Source organism: Eublepharis macularius, chromosome 1, assembly GCF_028583425.1.
Source record: "Eublepharis macularius isolate TG4126 chromosome 1, MPM_Emac_v1.0, whole genome shotgun sequence".
Classification (NCBI taxonomy): domain Eukaryota; kingdom Metazoa; phylum Chordata; class Lepidosauria; order Squamata; family Eublepharidae; genus Eublepharis; species Eublepharis macularius.
The window spans coordinates 38,536,333-38,554,899 of record NC_072790.1 but is presented as its reverse complement, the minus strand read 5'-3'; the positions used below and the strand labels follow the sequence as shown (position 1 = coordinate 38,554,899).

General features: G+C 41.9%; 2 protein-coding genes across 4 annotated transcripts in view; both read left to right on the top strand.

The window, feature by feature from the left end:
* The window catches only part of UBXN2A (UBX domain protein 2A), a 31,456-nt gene extending 22,530 nt beyond the window's left edge, over positions 1–8,926 (top strand). The window contains exon 7 of the mRNA XM_054984201.1: positions 1,796–8,926. Coding sequence (XP_054840176.1) covers positions 1,796–1,988 — 193 coding nt within the window. The 3' untranslated portion in view covers positions 1,989–8,926. The remainder of the gene's footprint in view (positions 1–1,795) is intronic.
* A 4,464-nt stretch (positions 8,927–13,390) lies between these two features.
* MFSD2B (MFSD2 lysolipid transporter B, sphingolipid) overlaps positions 13,391–18,567 on the top strand; it is a 43,260-nt gene continuing 38,083 nt past the window's right edge. For 2 of the 3 annotated variants that reach the window (XM_054975316.1, XM_054975242.1), the window contains exons 1-2: positions 13,436–13,467; positions 17,398–17,523. The gene's annotated coding sequence lies outside the window, so the exon portion shown is untranslated. Of the gene's footprint in view, positions 13,468–17,397; positions 17,524–18,567 lie in introns of all 3 variants that reach the window. The other variant, XM_054975397.1, reaches the window with a different exon arrangement.

The window sequence follows — 18,567 nt, the reverse complement described above, 5'->3', positions numbered from 1 at the left end:
GACAACTGTATTCACCAAAACCGATTTATATGGTAGAATATTTCCACAGGCATTAAGTAATAGCAAAGCTCAATATGTTCAATCAGAATCAATGTACACTCAAAGAATCCAAGCCAACTTTCTTACCTCTTTTTCAGGCTATAATTCAGGCACAGAAGTTTCCAACCTGCAAAAATTGTGTGCGGTGAAGCTGTCTTGCCCTGCCGTGCTACCCCAAGGGGAGCTCCCGGTGGGAGGTTGGCAACAGGTATGCCGGCCTTGGTATTTTCCCGTTTCGCTGTAACCTGCTTCTTCACAGCCTTTACCACGTGCTCATTTTTGCCTTCTGTATTTCATAGCTTGGGCTCACTTCGCCCTGCCTAACGAAACGGGAAAATACCGAGGCCGGCATACCCGTTGGAAATTTCTGTGCCTGAATTATAGCCTGAAAAAGAGATAAGAAATTTGGCTTGGATTCTTTAAGTGTACATTGATTCTGATTGAACATATTGAGCTTTCCTATTACTTAATGCCTGTGGAAATATTCTACCATATAAATAGGTTTCGGTGAATACAGTTGTGGTCTGTTTGGACTGGTTGTCCCCCTCTTTTTGGACCGTAAATCCCAAACTTGACAATTTCAGCAATGTGAGATGCATTTAATTTTGTGATTATTTGTTTAGCCCTGTTTTAGGATCTTTGGATTTCTGTCAGTTTAGTCCCAATGCAATTGTATAGTGTTAAATATTTGGATTTCTCAATTTTTTCTCAATTATGACCCCTTCTGTCATTTATTTGATAGGTTTGTACAATACCTTTCTGTGAAAATATTCAAGGCAGTGTACAATTTGAACACTTGAAAAGACAAAAACAATGAAGAGTATAAGTGGGCTGATATTACTGGTTCTTTCCTCGGAAGCTGATGATACGAACTTCCCTGTCTGGGCAGTGCCTTCCCCTCCGAATGCACAACTTTCCCAATAGCCCTGGGAAAAGTGGCTTCTGAAGGTACTACCAGCAACCAACTGGTTTTTATCAGGCTGTTGGTTGTGCCTTCAGACGCTGATGATACGGACTGCCTGGCATTAAAACCTTCTACACTCAAGGCACACAGATTTTCATCAGCTGCTTCAACTGGTTTCTCTCAGGCTGATGTCATACTCTGTGCTGTCTAGAAGTTGTAGTAAGTGAACACTTGGTCTTTACATACTTTCAAGACTAAAACTATGTCTTATTAATCATTGTTCTGGTTCTATTGTTGTTCAGTTTACCTCTGGGTTTGCATCCTCAATAACCACAGGATGACAATAGACGGCAATATGCCAGAAGGCATCTGTGTACATACATACCTTGAATCAGGAGGTATATATTACATGGTTTTGATGCTCCAAAAAATTAAAAGGCCTCCAGTTTAGAAATCTATGCGGAGTATATATTTAAGTCCTGTTGAACTCATTGGATTGGATTTCATGGCCACAAGAACTTTTAAACAAGAGTGCTTCACTTGCTTGTGTGTTAAGCAGAGACCAAATCTGTGAACAAAAGCAAAGATCAAATGAGGCAAAGCTTTCTAAAGAAGACAACTGCAGAACCCCAGAACAAGCCCCAAGTGTCCACGTAAATTAACTCATGGGAGAGACAAAGAGATGAATTAGGCAGATTCTGGAAGGCTTCGACAACCGAAAAAAGGAAGGCAGCTGAAAATGTGAACGAGTCCACTGGACTAGTATATTTGATGCCATTTTGATTTAAATTCCTGACTACTTATATTTTTCCAATACTCTTTTCCTCTTCCTCCAACCCCCCCCCCCCCCAGAATAAGCCATGTCAGAGACTTCATAATAAATTACCCAGGACCCCATGGAAGAAGTCCGTTCGTGCTGACCACATCGCTTCCATTTCGAGAGTTACTGGATGAATCTCTCACGCTGGAGGAAGCCAATTTGAAAAATGCTGTTGTTGTTCAGAGACTAAAAAAGAATACGGAGCCTTTCAGAAATGTGTCCTAGCACTGCCTGTCAGGATCACCTACAGTACGTCATGAGACGTGAGCTGCTGCTGTCTTGGGAAACGAGGGGACAATGCCCCCCACACACCAAATTGTTTTCCAGTTGAGTTAACTTAATTCTACCAAAAGGCTAGCTGTTACTTGAACTCCATTTAAACAAAGCCAAAAAGGAAATTAATAGCAATATCTGAGTGTACAACTTCTGCAATGCTGCTTCAAAACAGCATGTAGCGTGTGCTGTACCAAGGCCATCCTATTCTCAGATCCATTTTCACGTGAAAGTCCTGAATAGAATGTAATAAGCGTTTTTTTAAAACTAGGCTATTTAAGCTGGACAACTGCACTTGTTTAGTAAAGGGGGAAAAAACATAAGAGTTTTTATTTACACACTGAGTTATGATTTGGAGTTTTTTGCTGGTGAGGAATAGCCCTTGTTTTTATTCTTGCTCTTTGTTCCGTTATGCTTTATTGCTCACTCAGTGCTGCACTAAAATATGTATGGTAGGTTAGCTGAGTTTATGCAATCTGAAGAGAAACCACAGTATACTGAAATGATTTAAGCTTAAAACAAATATTTAGAAGCACTCAAGATCTGAGATCATCGTTTCGAAGTGGCTGCCTTGAAATTTTTCTGCCAGAATTGTATCTTGTTCCATTTTTGTGCTGTTAGGAAAAGATCCACACCTTTATCTTTGGTTCTTAAACCATTTCCCTCCATTGGTTTTAACAGCACTTGTTTCCAAGTATCTGCACGGGAGACGGGGGCATTGGTTTGTGACTTAGAAGTATAGAGCAGGGGTTACACCCGCTGGAAAGAGCTAATTCAGAAGTCCAGCATTGGGGAGATCCTGTAATAGAAATCTGCATTACAAAATTTACATGCACATTTCTGTTTTAGGTAATCCTTGAGATTTTTCAGAATGGTCACTCAGATATGGGATGCTAGGGAATAACGAAAACCCCAACCCCCAAAATCTGTGTTGTTTTTCATGATCAAGTGCTTGCTGTCAGTAGTGTAGCAGACATCTTGTTTTTCTTTGATTCAAATTTCTTGCACTGGGGAATGGGGAACCCCACCAGCACAACCAGGGGCAAGGGCCACTAGACCTGATGTTCTGTCTCATTCTTTCTCCTTCCTTCCCTCTTTTGTGGGGACAGGGCTCTTTTTCCTTCTGCAAGTAGGGTGGCTGGGGGCACTTTTTGCAGGGATCTGTAGAATTGGAGCCCTTGGTCCAATTCGCTAGAAACTTGGGGGATCTTTAGTGGACAGGCCGGCCTAGTTATGCTGCGATTTTGGTGTCATTTGGTTGAAGACAAACGCTCCAGCATCCCTGAAAAGGCCCCTCTATAGAGAATAATGGAAGAGTTGTGGGGTTGGGAATGGGGTGGTTTTCTGCAAAGAAATCCTTCCTTACTTTGTGAAAGGAAAGAAACCACAGACCACAACAAGGAAAGATGGCAAATGCAGTTTGGGGAAAGGTAAAATGGTTCTATTGACAGTCAATGACTGTAAGAATAGGAAAATGAAATGAATGTAGATCATGTTTTTAGTTTGTTTAAATGCTGTTGGCTAGCTGGCTAGTTTCGACCCACAGGAATCAATAGAGAAAATTGTGCCTGCCCCAAGATGCACCAAATTCAGGGGTCTATAAAATGAAGCCCCTTTGTGATTGAACTTGGAACTTAGGGAGTTAGATGACGTGGAAAACATGTTTGGTGACAGACGGCGTTTTATCATTCACTACTCTTTGATGGATAATACTGTAGAGATGCGAGAAAGCCACAAAAGGAATAATGGCAGAGATGCTTTCCTCGTATTTGTAAGATGCCAGATACAGCTTTAGTTTATGTTACAGCTAAAGATTTTGCTGTAGGCAGGTCCACCACCCTTCTTGGGAACTCTTTTTTTCATCTATGGTTGTGACAAGTTCACTCAGCGGTTCTATCGGGAGAAGTTTGGCATTGATAACTTCCAGCCAGTTGATACAAAGCTACCCCCAGAGGAAGTGAAACAGATAATCCCTCCCTACAATGGTTATGGCTCCATTGAATACATTCCTCGTTGAAAATAATAGACCTGAATCTCCAGAACCAACCCCCCCCCCCCACCAGATTTGAATAATAGACCAGTAACCTCCTACCAGAAAATCAGCAACCATGGTAAAATTTCCTCCCTCAATCCAAAATTATAATGAATGTTTTCTCAAAGCACACCCCTGTCCTCTAAGCATTCCATGTGCAGGCAGAGCCGCATGGGGAAATTTTAAACAAGCAGCTCTTCGTGTTTGTTTTGAGATGGTGGAGTCTCAGTGTATCATCTTGAAGTGCGTGTTTAGATTAAGCTTATAAAGGAAGAAGACTGTTGTTTTGGGCAAACTGGTAATTCTGCTTTTGTGATAAATCCCAAATAATCATATTTGGGGACACGCAAATATAACCGTTTTAATGAGATCAATTTTTCCCATGGAGTCTCTCTGCACAAGACATCTTACATGACAATGCTCAAGTGTAGGGAGATGCAATGTTAGGACGCTTTAAAAGACAGAGCCATTGGTGATTGCTTCTCAGAGGGTTTATTAACTTTATCTTCTCCTCCCCAAAGGGGAGGTGAAATTAACAGAGCCTTCAGGGAAGCGAAGATGAAATTGACAAACCCTCTGAGGAGCAATCTGCCAGCTCTGTCTTTTTAAACTACGTTTCCAGGCTAACATTGTATCTTCCTACACTTGAGCATTGTCATGTAAAATGTCTCGTGTAGAAAGATTCCCTGGACTGTTACCCACATGGATGCTTTCCTCAGCTTTATTTACTTATTTACAAAACTTTTACCCTATTTTTCTGCTATCTCAGGGCCACCAAGGTGGCTAACAAATTTAAAACATACAAATTAAAATATCGTCTTGTCGGTCATAAAAATCATCATGTGTATACATCATTCAAACAATTTAAAAACAGAATTTAAACTAAAAGATAAAAACAAGGCTGCAACACTGGTTTGGGGAGCATCCACATGATGTCACCCTCTATTCATCCCGTTTCTGTTTTCCCCTGTGACCTTCCACAAATCTGGCTTGATATGATCTTTTTGGAAAGATGGTCAAAGTGTCTTTGACAGCTACATGGATGGGAAGGTGTATATTTTTGCAGATTGTGCCCAGTTGGCACCAGTTACCTTGCCTCAATCCCCATGGCTGTTTCCCCTAACCCACTTGAGGGCTTTTTCAGGTTTGGGGGGGAATATGCAACAGCAATATTGCTACAGCGTTATAGTGTTATAACAAAATATTTCAACAGTGTACTAGTTCCCAGTTTTCTTTTTTAGAAGTAAGTCTCTAGTCCCTTTTAGTTGCAGAGTTATAAGGGAAAAAACACAGCCAGTACCTTTCTTCGTATAACTTTTCAACAAAAAGGGCTAAAGACTTATTTTTTAAAAAAAGTGTGAATGACTATATTGCCACAATAGAAAAAACTAAATACCCATGAAATATAAACACAACAATTAGTATCAATTTGACTCACGAAACTACCCAAAAAATTCCACAGCATACCAATAACCCACAATTCCACAGCCTAGATTTCATGGCCATTATATTCCCCTTAACTGCCAAAGACTGTTTGGTTTGGTTTGCAACTCCCAAATTAGTGTGGTGTGTTGTTTTAACTAATTTTTTTCTACTAACCTGGGAGCTTGCAAAACCATAAATGGTAGTCACGGCTGACCCCATTGCATGTATTTGGCTATACGTATTTGGGGTGGGGGCAGCCTTTGCCAGTTAGGTATAGTTAAGAATAGTGATAATTACATTTCTGGCAGTTTCTTGCTTAGTGTGTCTATAAAAATGAAAGGATATAGGTATTAATAATGTGAATTGATGACAACCAGGTTGTATGTACACACAGTGAAATACAATACATGTGTGTGCTTATCACTCAAAATTTATGAACTTTGCTGCATCTGTATCGAATATTTCATCTTGCGTGAGATGGCCCATATGCATGCTAGAAACTTACATTTTCAAGTACTGCAAAAATATGCATGAAAGCTATAAACAGCAATAGGCTGTCAAGGTTGTGTATGTATACAATATATACACTGATGTGTATATGTATATTCAACAATCTTTTACACTATGAAGTAAAATATAATCGTACCGTTTTAGAAAACTTCATATTTGACTAGCGATGAAGCACAGAATCTCTGGAATTATTCAAACTACTAATGGCTTCAGAAATGAGAAAATTGTGGTTTCCTTTGTGTTTGGCTTTCCACTGTTACGGAAAGGGGGTGTTTCTTAAAATTGCTGGTCACTATTTGTTCTTTTTATAGATGTACAGAAAACAAGTGCCTGCTAATGGGAAAGTTTTGTATGCCAGTAGGGCCATCTTTTTGAAATACCGAAGGAACAAAATGGGATTTTCTTGAAAAACTATGTAGTATCTGTGGGTTGGATCCAAAAGTCATTTACCATCAGCTAAAGGGGAGGGAACAGTTTCACCAATCCCCTCCCCTGTGCAGACCCCTGATTCACCTGTTGTGTTTTTGAGGGGCCCTGGTTCACAGGAGCAGCATTTTGTTAGCACAATAGATTGCATTGGGAAGAGGAAGAAGCAGAAATGTTGATCTTTATTGGCGGCAGTGCCTTTTTTCCAAGGAAATCCCGCTAGTCCACAAACTGCTTTTCCTAGCCTGTGTTTACTAAGCTGTTTACTAAACTGGTTTGTATCAAACAAACTTGCAGCCAGATTTTAAAATTTGCCAGCTCAGAATTGTGCGTACAAAGCATAGCACCACCAGCAAGAAATCAGACTATGGCCGTTCACTTAGCATAATACCTTTGCAATGCCAGAGATGTAGGAAGGTACCTGAGTATAAAGGATTGTTTAGAGAAGGCTAGGAATGATCATGAAAAAGGCAGCAGCTATTTTTGTTGAAAAATAATCGTGAAATGGATCCTGTATGCTGTATTCATAAATGGCCTTGTTTGCCTTGAGAGGTATCGATGTAATCCTGCAATGGAGGAGATAACCTATATGTATGCAAGACCCACTTTATGATTCCTTCTGTATTTAAAGTCTGGCTTGGTTTCAGCAGAATGAACCTCAGCCTGTCAACCTGAATTTAAACTGATGTGGAAGTGTAAGTCCTGCTTTAACTTTACAGGAACTATTTCAATGTAATAATACTTGAGGGTCAGAGTATTCAAGAATTCAGTAGTTGCTGCTGTCATTTATCACGAACCGAAATACGAACCAAATTTCATCACGATCCAGGCTGGTTCGTGGTTTGCGAACCAGCGGTTTGTCAGAGCCTATTTCTGACGAACCACCACGAACTTTAGGGCGATTCGTTTGGTTTGTTTTTTGGTTCATCACTGCAGACAGCCTGGTGCCAATCAATCAGTTTCCTAGGCAACGGGGGTTGGGCTTTCTGCAGACCTGCTGACCCAGAAGTGGTGATTTGCTGGCCTGGAAGTGCCGTTTTCACTAAACCAAACGAACTGGTTCGCGAACCAGGGCAGGTTCGTGAAAGTTCATGGTTCATGAAATGTAACCACAAACTGCATAGTTGTTGTTTTTCTGGTTCATGCCCATCTCTGTTTATCACCATCTCTGATCCTGGCAGCAGCGCTCAAAATTAAATCCATATTAGGAACTGCAGAGCCGAAGTGTAGGTTCCTGCTTTGAAAGGCTATAGACTTACAGTGTTTGTAGGTAGTTGTTCTGATGATAGAGGAACTCTGGTCCGAATGAAGGTATTTAAGAGCATTAACTTGTAGAAAATTAATGACTACATGAAATGTGCATGGCTAGAGAGGTGTACATACAACCCTATCTGTTTGCTAGATCTCTATGCAATTATGCAGTGACTTAACCTGTTAAGACAACCAACTTGCTAATAGCATTCATCTGTGTTCAAAACCACACACCTAGTATCTCTCCCATAATTGGCCAGTGTGTAATACTTGCTTGAATTCAGTGCCTTAGTATCTTATGCAGCAAAGTCAAAATGGTCTTGTGAAAAAGATTAAGATGGAACTATTTCTGTTACAGAGGATGTACCTGTTACATCTCAAGCCTCTGAAAAGCAACTTGATGGCAAAGGCACTTCATCCTGTGGTCCAATGGAGCTCAGGATGTGAGAGGCAGTGCCCCCTGGGCCATGTGTGTGCCTCCTTACGCAGGTACCCTTTCCCTCCTTTCAGTTTTGAGGATAACTATAGTTAGTATTCCCGCTAAATCCATGGTGTTAACTAAAGGTAAAGGTAGTCCCTTGTGCAAGCACCAAGTCATTACCAACCCATGGGAGGACATCACATCACAATGTTTTCGTGGCAGACTATTTACGGGGTGGTTTGCCATTGCCTTCCCCAGTTATCTACATTTTACCCCCAGGAAACTGGGTACTCATTTTACCGACCTTGGAAGGATGGAAGGCTGAATCAACCTTGAGCCAGCTACCTGAACCCGGCTTCCACCAGGATCGAACTAAGGTCAAGAGCAGAGCTTGGGCTGCAGTACTGCAGCTTACCACTCTGCGCCACAGGGCTCTTCCAATGGTCTTAACTGACAGGCCCCAAACCCATGTCTAACCATAGTTTCAGTCTGAAGATGGTATGATATGACAAACAAAAAGATCTTTCTCTGCAATCAAGGACATGCCCTTAAGCCAGCCATTACATTCAGATATTTGACATTTGAAAGGAGGGGAGTTCTGCTGATTAGCATCGGTTCAGTGTTCTTTTTTTAATGGGATATGGTTCAATGCTAAACTTTGTTAATGATTTTAAGCACAATATGCACAAGGTTTTGTTGTAGCAATTTCCATTACAATGTTGAGTTAGAAAGATGAGGCACAATATCAAATGGGGGATGTGTTTGTAGCAATATTTGTATTTATTGATGTTTGTAGAAAAAATATTAAAAGCATTGTGTTTTTTATATTTTCGTTGCCGTTTCTTTCCTACCTTCACTGTAATTGAACCTTTATTTCAAATGTAGCTCTAAAATGTAAAAATATATTTGAAAATGTGCCAAGAGAGGATGGAGATCCGGTGCTGTGGTTCCTTTGTTTGGGGGAGGGGCATACTAAAACAAATATGAAGAATGACCATTGGAATGCATTGGTTCCTTCTGAATTTTAGGAATTCAGGGAATAGCAGTGGATGAAATCATGGATCCCGCAAAGGTAGAAGAATTTTCTGGTATATAGGATATTTATTTATTTATTTTATTCGATTTATACCCCACCCTCCCCACAAATGGGCTCAGGGCGGCTAACAACATTAAAAAATACATTAAAATCACAAAAACATAAAATCAACAATAATTTTTTAAAAATCATTAAAATAGTCCAGGAGCAGGCTATTTAGACAAATATTGGGTGTCTGTATACAGGCATAGCAGATGGCTGAGGGCAGACCCAGAAGAAGTGGTGGTCTTAGATGGAAGAAGGAGGACACCCGCTGGCACTCAGCCGAAGGCCCGGTGGAACATCTCCGTTTTACAGGCCCTGCGAAACTGTAACAGGTCACGCAGGGCCCGGATCTCCAACAGGAGAGCGTTCCACCAGGCTGGGGCCAGGGCAGAAAAAGCCCTGGCCCTGGTTGAGCCCAGATGGATGTCCTTTGGGCCGGGGACCACCAGGAGTTGCTTCTCTGCAGAGCACAACACCCTGCAGGGGACATAACGGAAGAGGAGGTCCCGCAGGTATGCAGGTCCTGGTCCATGAAGGGCTTTAAACACCAAGGTTAACACCTTGGTGTTTAAAGCCCTAATAATAATAATAGCATTCCATTTATATACTGCCCTTCAGGATGATTTAACACCTACTCAGACCTGTTTACAAAGTATTGTTATCATCCCCATAACAAAACACCCTGTGAGGTGAGTGGGGCTGAGAGCGCTCCTAGAAGCTGTGACTGACCCAAGGTCACGCAGCTGGCTTCAAGTGGAGGAGTGGGGAATCAAACCCAGTTCTCCAGATTAGAGTCCTGTCACTCTTAACCACTACACTAAGCTGGATGAAAGATGTTTAGTAAGGGGAAGGGGCATACTTCCATTGCTCACCAGCTCATGGCCAGGTGAAACTTCTTCACCTATGGCTTCCTCAGATATCTACTAAGAGGGCCTAAGGAGGGAGGGGGAAGGTGTGTGTGTGTGACATATTTATTTTATTCGATTTATACCCCGCCCTCCCCACAAATGGGCCCAGGGTGGCTAAACAACAATAGTGAGTGTTTTGTGTGTGTGTGTGTAAAAGAAAGCACAGCTTAGACTCTGGAAGTGTCAGAAAGAAGTAGAGTGCCATTTCTGTGGATTGCCTCAAGCAACCTGAAGATGCAGGATGTCCCACTCTGAGAATGGTTCTGCTGTTCTTTAGCTGAGCTTCTTCCCGGGGGTCTACTCATACACAGTAAACAAAGGAAATTGTACAAAAATGCTATAAGTCTTACTCTCTGCTTCAAAGGGACCCAACCCAGGGTAAAGAACTCCTTCCAGCCAAAACTATTCACTGCTCCAAAAAGTGAGCCGCACATAGCTTAACATTATTTTAACATTCTTTTAAGCAACTACATACAGTCTGGATGCTAGGGGGGTGGGGTGGTAATTTTATATGCTTATCTGGTGGGGGTTTTTGTTTCTGTTTTTTGGAAACAAAAAATAGAAGAAAATCCAGTCTTGAACTTAACCACAAGTTAGAGAAAGCTGGATACCATGAGCTACAGAAAGAAGTTAAATTGCCAGATGAAAAGGGACAATCAATACTAGAGGCATACAATAGAGAGGTTTTTCCCCTTAATAGGATTGTATAAACTGTTGGATAAGAATATTTAACAGAAAAAGGGCATTCCTGGTGCAGTATTAAGGAAATAATTCCATGCTTTAGTACAGTGGGGTTGAGAAAATGTTCTGTACTTGAGTGATAATGACACAGAAAGAAGGAAAGCTTGGATAAGACATTTTCTGCACCATCCTAAGAAGAGTTACACCCTTCTATGTCCATTCAAGGCAAGAGTGTGACCTAAGGATTATTTTATTTATCTCTTCTTAAGGTCCAATATGAGTCCAATGCCATTCAGAGTTTTGTAGGTGACAGAACCTTGATTTAAGCCCAGTAAATGATGGGTAGCCAATGCACACTGGAAGTGACCTGCAAGTTCCGCTTAGCGCCTGATGAGAGCTGAGCTTTTCATTCAGTAGTAATAGGAGTTCCTGTGTTATTTTAGCCAAGTCGAGTGCATTACAGTAGTCTAAGGCTGCTCCAGGTATACTTTCTTCCACCATTACTATTCTACTGGCACATCTATTCTCCTCCACAAGTCATCACATTGGCAACTTTCATCGATTTAAATCTTTTATAAAAAAATCTGCTTTCAATCGCAAATCATTCTCTATGCTCTCTCGAGTCATTTTTAATGTTTCATAATAGCTTACGAGCTGGATTCTGAAAGTTTTGCCCTGGTCTTAATCACAGTTGTAGAATTTTAGGTTACAATATATAAGATCATGATGAAAATTTATCATCCAGTTCATATCCTTATGGGTCACCAAATAAGATCCACATTTTTGCTGTTTAAATTAAAGAACTTAAAACCACTACAGAAAAAAATTAGCATCCAGTCTAGCTGAATGTATGCGTTTATCCTTCTGGATATTTCTTAATGTTGGGGTGGGAGTATTCTAGTTTGCAGTGGAGGCAGTCCCTGCAAGCCATTCACTGTTGCTCTTAGGGTTCCAGATAGCCCTTCAGAAACCTCAGTCTCTCTAGTTATTTGGAAGGAACCAAGGGCTTCCACTAGAGCAGTAGTGCACGTTTGCCATGTTGCCTGCCCAGGGGCTTCTTGCAGCCCACTTGCTGTTTCTCCAAAGGAAAGAGCCAATCCTTGCTGTTCTTCGCGTCACTGAAATTTGGAGTGTTCCCGAAGACCAACGTAGAGATCGCCTGTTCGGAAGTAGGCACCTACATTGTGCGACCTCCATCTGGGTTGCCAACCTGCAGGTGATGACTAGAGAGCTGGAAATGAAGTTGATCTCCAGACCACAGATATCAATTCACCTGGAGAAAATGGCTGTTTTGAAGAATGGACCATACTGTATTATACTGTATACTGTGGTCCCTCCCCTCCCCAAACCCCGCCCTCTCCAGGCTCCACCCCTTCCAAATCTCCAGGAATTTCCCATGTTGGAGCTGGGAATGGTACATGGCAACCTCTTTGGTATGGCACCCTGCTACATCTTCTCCAAAAGCGCCTACTGGGAACTCCCTGTTATTTTCCCATCCCTTTTTGGTAATTGGCCACAGAACCCAAAATAGGGGCATCGCCCCTTCTAGACTTGCCAATTCTCCAGGTGAAGCCTGGCGAATCTCCTGGAATTACCACTGATTTCTAGAGATCCGTTTCCCTGGAGGACAGGGCTGCTTTAGAGGGTGGACTCGGTGACATAATACCTTGCCGAGGTCCCCTAAACCCTGCCCTCCACTCCAAATCTCCAGGAGTTTTCTAACCCAGAGGTGGGAACCCTATTCCCCCTTCCCCTACATGTAAAAGCCATTTGGGGAAGAGGAGTGGTTTTTAATCGTAAAAAAAGACGGAGAAGGAAGAATGAAGTCCACAGCACACTCTTGCTCTGATCAGATCCTCACCCCCAACCCGCACCTTTTAAAAAGTTATTTGTGATGAGAAATCGCAGTTTTAATCTGTCCCCCAAAAGTCTGCTAATGCTGTGAACGTTTATCTTCCAAGTAACTATTGAACCGCAAGGATAACATGCCCGGGAAGAGTGCACTTTGACCAAAGTTGTAACGAAAAACAAAGTAGCCGCTTGGGTTTCGAACGAGGATGGACGGATCCTGGAGATTCCCGAGCTCCGGGCCGGCTGCACGCGGGGAAGCCGCAGGTGCTGGGACGGCCGGCGGTCCTTTCTGTGCACTCAGACGACTTTATTATTATTTTTCCGTAGGAAGGCGCATGACCGAAAAGCTCGCGGCGGTTCTAAGCGCGGTTCCCAGGCGTTGCAATGAATGGAAATGGTTTGCGTTGCTATATAGCATCGCACTACATAATACAATAGAGCATTGCAATGCGTGATGAGGCGCCCGGCTCGCTTTGCAGAGACCAGAGAGCCAGCGGTGCGTTTCTCAGCTCCCGGATCCGCTTGCATCTCATGCTTTTTTTTTGCAGCGCATGAAAAGGTAGGAAATGCACGCGAGAAGGCAGAATTTGGGCGTCCCAAAGTTTCTGAGCTGCATTTTTAAAAAGAACTAGTTAACCGCCCCCCTCCCCCTGTCCCTCAGCTGCAGCTATATGCATTGTCGGTCCCGCCCTTGACCGCCCAAGAGGTGGAAAAGCCGGGGTCGAATTGCTCGGGGAGATGCGGTGGAGCTGCGACTTCGATCGAATATGGAAGGCGCTGCGGGAGGGAGGGACGCGCGCCCGACTGCAGCGCTGGAGGAGGCCGGCCCGGGGTCAGCAGAAGGGGTGAGTCCTGCTATGAAATTGGACAGGAGCCGTGTGGGACTTTCGAGGCTAGCAACGTTGTATTTTCTCTAATTACATAAACGTAGTACTGTAAGAAAGAAGCGGCCTCAAAGAGATGCCGCAGTAAAGGGATAGGGGCTATAGACTTCACTACTAGGTACTGTCTGTTGCTGTATGTATGATCTTACTGCGAAGTTTTTATGTTGCTTAATATGTCAGCCTTAGAATTTTCTGTTTCAGCATTTCTTCAACTCTGCATTGGATCTCTGCCGGTTTAAATCTTTGCAAATTTGCACTGAATTACCCTATTACATTGTTTATTGAAACGTGTTTGATGTTGACTCTACTAACTCACACTTTGTAATCTGCCACCTGTCTCAGTGAGAAAGGCAGACTATAAATAACATTTAAAAACTTCAGTGACTTGAGTACATTTCTGCAGATGCAATGCAGGGACTCCTCATTTTAAGTAGCATTTGTAGGGTCAAGGGCTATTAGGGTCAAGGGGCCATTCAAATACCACAAGTACAGGGTGACATGTAATTATGAAAAAAATGAAAATCTTATTTCTAAAATGTACCACGCCATTCGTTCATGTTGCTAAACACCTGTAATGGGTGGGGAGGTTTTGTAAAGAGAGTATAAAGAGAAAAATCCCAAATCCAGGTTCAGCTCGGGGTAGGGACGGAGGTAGCATGAACTTGAAACAAATCTTAATTCAGCCATTGGAATCTCCCTTTTGAAATTTGTGGTCTGGCTTTTTTATGCCTCACAAACAGCATCAAAAGAAGTAGTTTTGTTAATTAGGAGATCCCTCTGAATCCCTTATTAAAACTAGCCTTTGACTCCCTTAGTGTCATACCAAGATCACATCTTATTTGGATTTATTAGTCAGTTTATTGTCTACTTCTCTCACTGAGATCCAAGGTGGATTACAACCATGCAGTTAGAATTCCAACGTAATCGACAGCTAGGACATTCACTGAGCAGACTACAATCATGAACGAGTTAGGACGTTCAGGGAAACAGATACAATAGGGAATGGTAGCAGAAAAATTTTGAATGAGCATAAAGCTGAGCATACAGACAAAATCTATCTGAAACAGCATAACTAATTTCCATGACATGTTTAGCAGTAGGGAAACTCAGTAGTAGGCGCATATTTACATCAGCAGACAGTATCCAATAATGTAGTGTTTAGTCCCCGTCCTTACCAAGGCATCTCCCGCGGCTATTTCCTATGACACAGTCCTGTAGAAATTCAGTTTTGTGTAATTTCCAAAAAGCCGGGGGGGGGGGGGCTTTCCTGACCACCTCAGACAGACCATTCCGGTTGGATCCACCAGAGAGAAAGCACCCATGCAGGCAGCTGGTGATTTTGCCCAAGTGTAGGATGGTAGCTGCAGAAGGCCCTGACCAGATGAGCGCAGCTGCCACCATGGAAAGCTTCCCCCCCTTATACGCTAAGAATAGCTAGGTATCCCCACCTCGTGCAATAAACTGTGCTGAAAGAGTGGGAAAGAGCTTTATTCACTTAGGAGTGATAATAAAGTGGTAAATAGACTGTGTTAAGTGGATTCAAGATCGTTTGAGAAATGAAAGGAAGATGAAAATTTTCTCCTATAAAGAGGAGCCTTGTGGCACCTTCATGTCTAACATTTTATTCCAACATAAGCTTGCGCGGACTAGAGGCCATTACTTCAGTTTTATCTGAAGAAAGTGCCTGTTTTTGAAGGCCCCACCAACATCATGCCATTTTCCTCATTTTTTTCCTTCCTGTCTGCAGCCGCGGTTCCCACTCCTCACACAACCAAAGGCATTTGGGGGGGGGGGCTTAAAACAAATTTCAGTAGCTAAGCAGTGCTACAGCATTATAGCGCTACAGTTCCTCTGAATTCCCAGCTTTTATGTAAAAAAAAAAGTTTCTTGTCCTTTTGTTGTGGAGATGCACCTTTCTCTTTATTACCTCAACTAAAAGGGCTAGAGATTCGCTTTTTTAAAAAAGAAGGCCTGAAAAGGGCTTCCAATGCCATGATGAGGGACAAGTGGCAGTTGACGTAGGAAAGCTTGCGTGAGAATCCTTACCTTGTGTGTCTGGTTCATCTATGAAGTTAGCCATTTTGTGTATTAATTAAAGACTCAAGTAAACAAAAGCAGAGTTTGAAGGGGAGTCCCAAATTTACATGTATTTCACTGAGCAGATGCAAAGCAAACTTAAGACGATTAAACGTGGAAAGGTCAGGAAGGCAGCAGCCAGCTAACACCTGTTCACCTCAGGTCATTTCAGAGTTTTTGTCAGAAATTGCTGTTCTCACTTGCTTCTTAAAGCTGAGAACCATAGAGGGAATATATTTGAAATTAAAATTAAAAATCCCAAATCCCTTTCCCTTAGGGATATCAGCCTGTTTTGTAAACTGGAAAGGTTTTCTTAAGACAGATACCAAAAGGAAATTTTTACGTCTTGTTGGGTCGTCGTCGTCTCCGTGATAAGCTCCGCAGCCTGGAGTTTTATCTTGAGAGCCCGCTGTTCTGTGGTTCCTTCTTACTCTTCTCAAACTGTTGGTTTAATCCTGGTAGTGGCTGATAATGACCATGCAGATGTTTGGCTGCTTAACTGACAACTAATAACATTTTATTTCTGTAGTTGAAAATGTATCATTTTTATGTTTGTTCTAAGGATGGTTCCTTGTTAATGCTGTTTTGTGTTAAAATTCTTAAAGGGAAAAAGTGCATCAGGACTGCAAGGAATGCTTCCTTTTCTGACTTTCTAGAAGCTTCTACATATCTTACTTTGTGCCACTGTTAACCGGTTATAAATGTGGTTAATTGTAAAATAGAATTTTTAAAATTCCTTCTAATGAGGGACTCTATTAATACAGATTTGTCCCTTGCAAAGATGGATTGTGTGAGGTAGTAATCTTTCTGTAGACCCTGATTTGGCTCTCTGGTTTTTTCTGTCAGTTATATTTTGGTTCAGCAGAACTAATTTGTTTAAAGAGAATTAAAAATGTATCCAAGGCAGGTAACAACAATATAGAAGCATTATAAAACAATAAGCATTAAAACAGGCATTCAGTATATTAAAAACTAATTTGAAACACCTGATGCTCTACGAGAAAGATATTTCGCCTTTACCTAGGGCTCAAGCTGCCCCCAAATCTCCCTGGAATAATTGTCTTACAGCCTCTCGGGTGTAGAGTAGCAGCCCCCCTGACCTCTTCTGGGTGGCTGTCCCACAGATATGGGCAACCACTGAAAAAGCCCAAGCCAGACCATGGCAGAATGTGCCTAAGATAATAGGGAATTGACAGTAGAACTTGCTGGGAAGAACTAAGCTGCCACATGGGAACATACAGGGAGAGGTCAGATATGTGGACTGCAGGTCATGAATAGCTTTAAAGGTAAGCACTAGCACTTTGAATTGGACTCAGAAACTAATTGGCAGCCATTTTAAAGTGATTTTAATATGCTGCAAGTACTGGGGCTGTGATGTGGAGCTCTTCCTCCCTCCCCCCACGTTTTAATGTGGTAAAACAGCTGTAGGGGGTATCCTCGTTCCTATAAGCCATTCCCTCCCCACACCACACCAGTTTTTCTAAAATGGTAACCAACAGCTCAATATGCAGATATAATGATATAACAATGTGTCAATTAACAATAATTAAATAAAAGCCCCAAAAGCCCCTCCCCTGGTGTGGGAGGAATGGCTGCTATGAGAGCTGCGGTAGGGAAAACGCAGGGAAACTTGTGTCACATGGAAGCCCCGCTACCAGGGGACTGTATCAGTAATGGAGGCCATAGAAGAGTGTTGTCATGTAGAAAATGCTCAAGTCTGTCTGTAGTTTTCTGAAATGTTGGAAATGAACTATTTTTTCGTGCTTCAGACTGGCCGGGTATTATTGCATGGTTTTGTTTTCTTTTTTTCCCTAGCTGAGATGTGAAGATAAGCTCTCAGTGTGCAGCAAGCTGTGCTACGCCATTGGAGGTGCTCCAAATCAAGTTGCTAGCAGCGCCACTGCTTTTTTTCTGCAGATCTATCTCTTAGACATTGCTCAGGTAACCTGTATTGTATAGACACAACTTACAGTACAACATCTTTGCCAGTTCCTGTCTTTTTACTTGCAGTTCTGATCATTCCACTTAGACATCCTTAGCTTAAAAAAAAAGCTGTGGAACCACTCAAAGAAGTTATCATGGCCCCTATTTGTTTTTGCCAGTTTAACGAATACATTTTTATGCTGCCTTTCTTCCAGGCTGCTCAGTATTCTGTATGTGTAATCCTCCCTAATTTTATACTCGCAACTACCTTGTGAGGAAGGCTAAAGAGTAACTTGCCCAGGGTCCCCCAGAAATGTCACATGAGATCGGGAATTTGAACCTGGATCTCACTAATCTTACTCTAACCACTACACCACACTGAAATAGGAAGGGGCGGGGAAAAGGGCAAAGGATATCGTAATTCCCTTCCATTGATTGTTAGAGAACAAGGGGGTTGGGTTCCTCTGAGCCCTCTTCCCTCCATAATCATATAAAGAAAATGAACTCGCCCAGCTTCTTTCTATCTCTGAAATGACCCTTGGGATGAGGGAATTTGGGTCTAGAGATATCCCCATTGCTTTAGTAATAGAAGGAGGCTCTGTCCTCTTCTGTCCTAGAAACCATCACATCTTCCTAGGATTTAACTGGTACTCCTGATTCTTGACTAGACATGGGCATGAATGCAAAAAAACCCCTGAACACGGTGTTCGTGGTTCGTTGCCGTCCACGAACAGTGAACATTGACGAGCATGATGCTGTCATGAACATGTTCATGGCGGAGAAGAGGTAAAAGAGAATTTCTAAGCAGTTATGATATTAGATTGATATATATAGAATAATAAATAGAATATTGATAGAAAACAATTAATCATAAGGGTTAACTATAAGGATTGACTAACTAATAATATTTTCTTTTTGATTCCGTACAGTGTACCAAACTGAATATGTTTATTTGAAGTTGTATATGAGTCAAATTGATTGATATCATATATAGACTTATGATTGAAGGGGAATAGAAATATTAATGTAAACAAATATAACTAAAATAGAAAGAAGAAGATA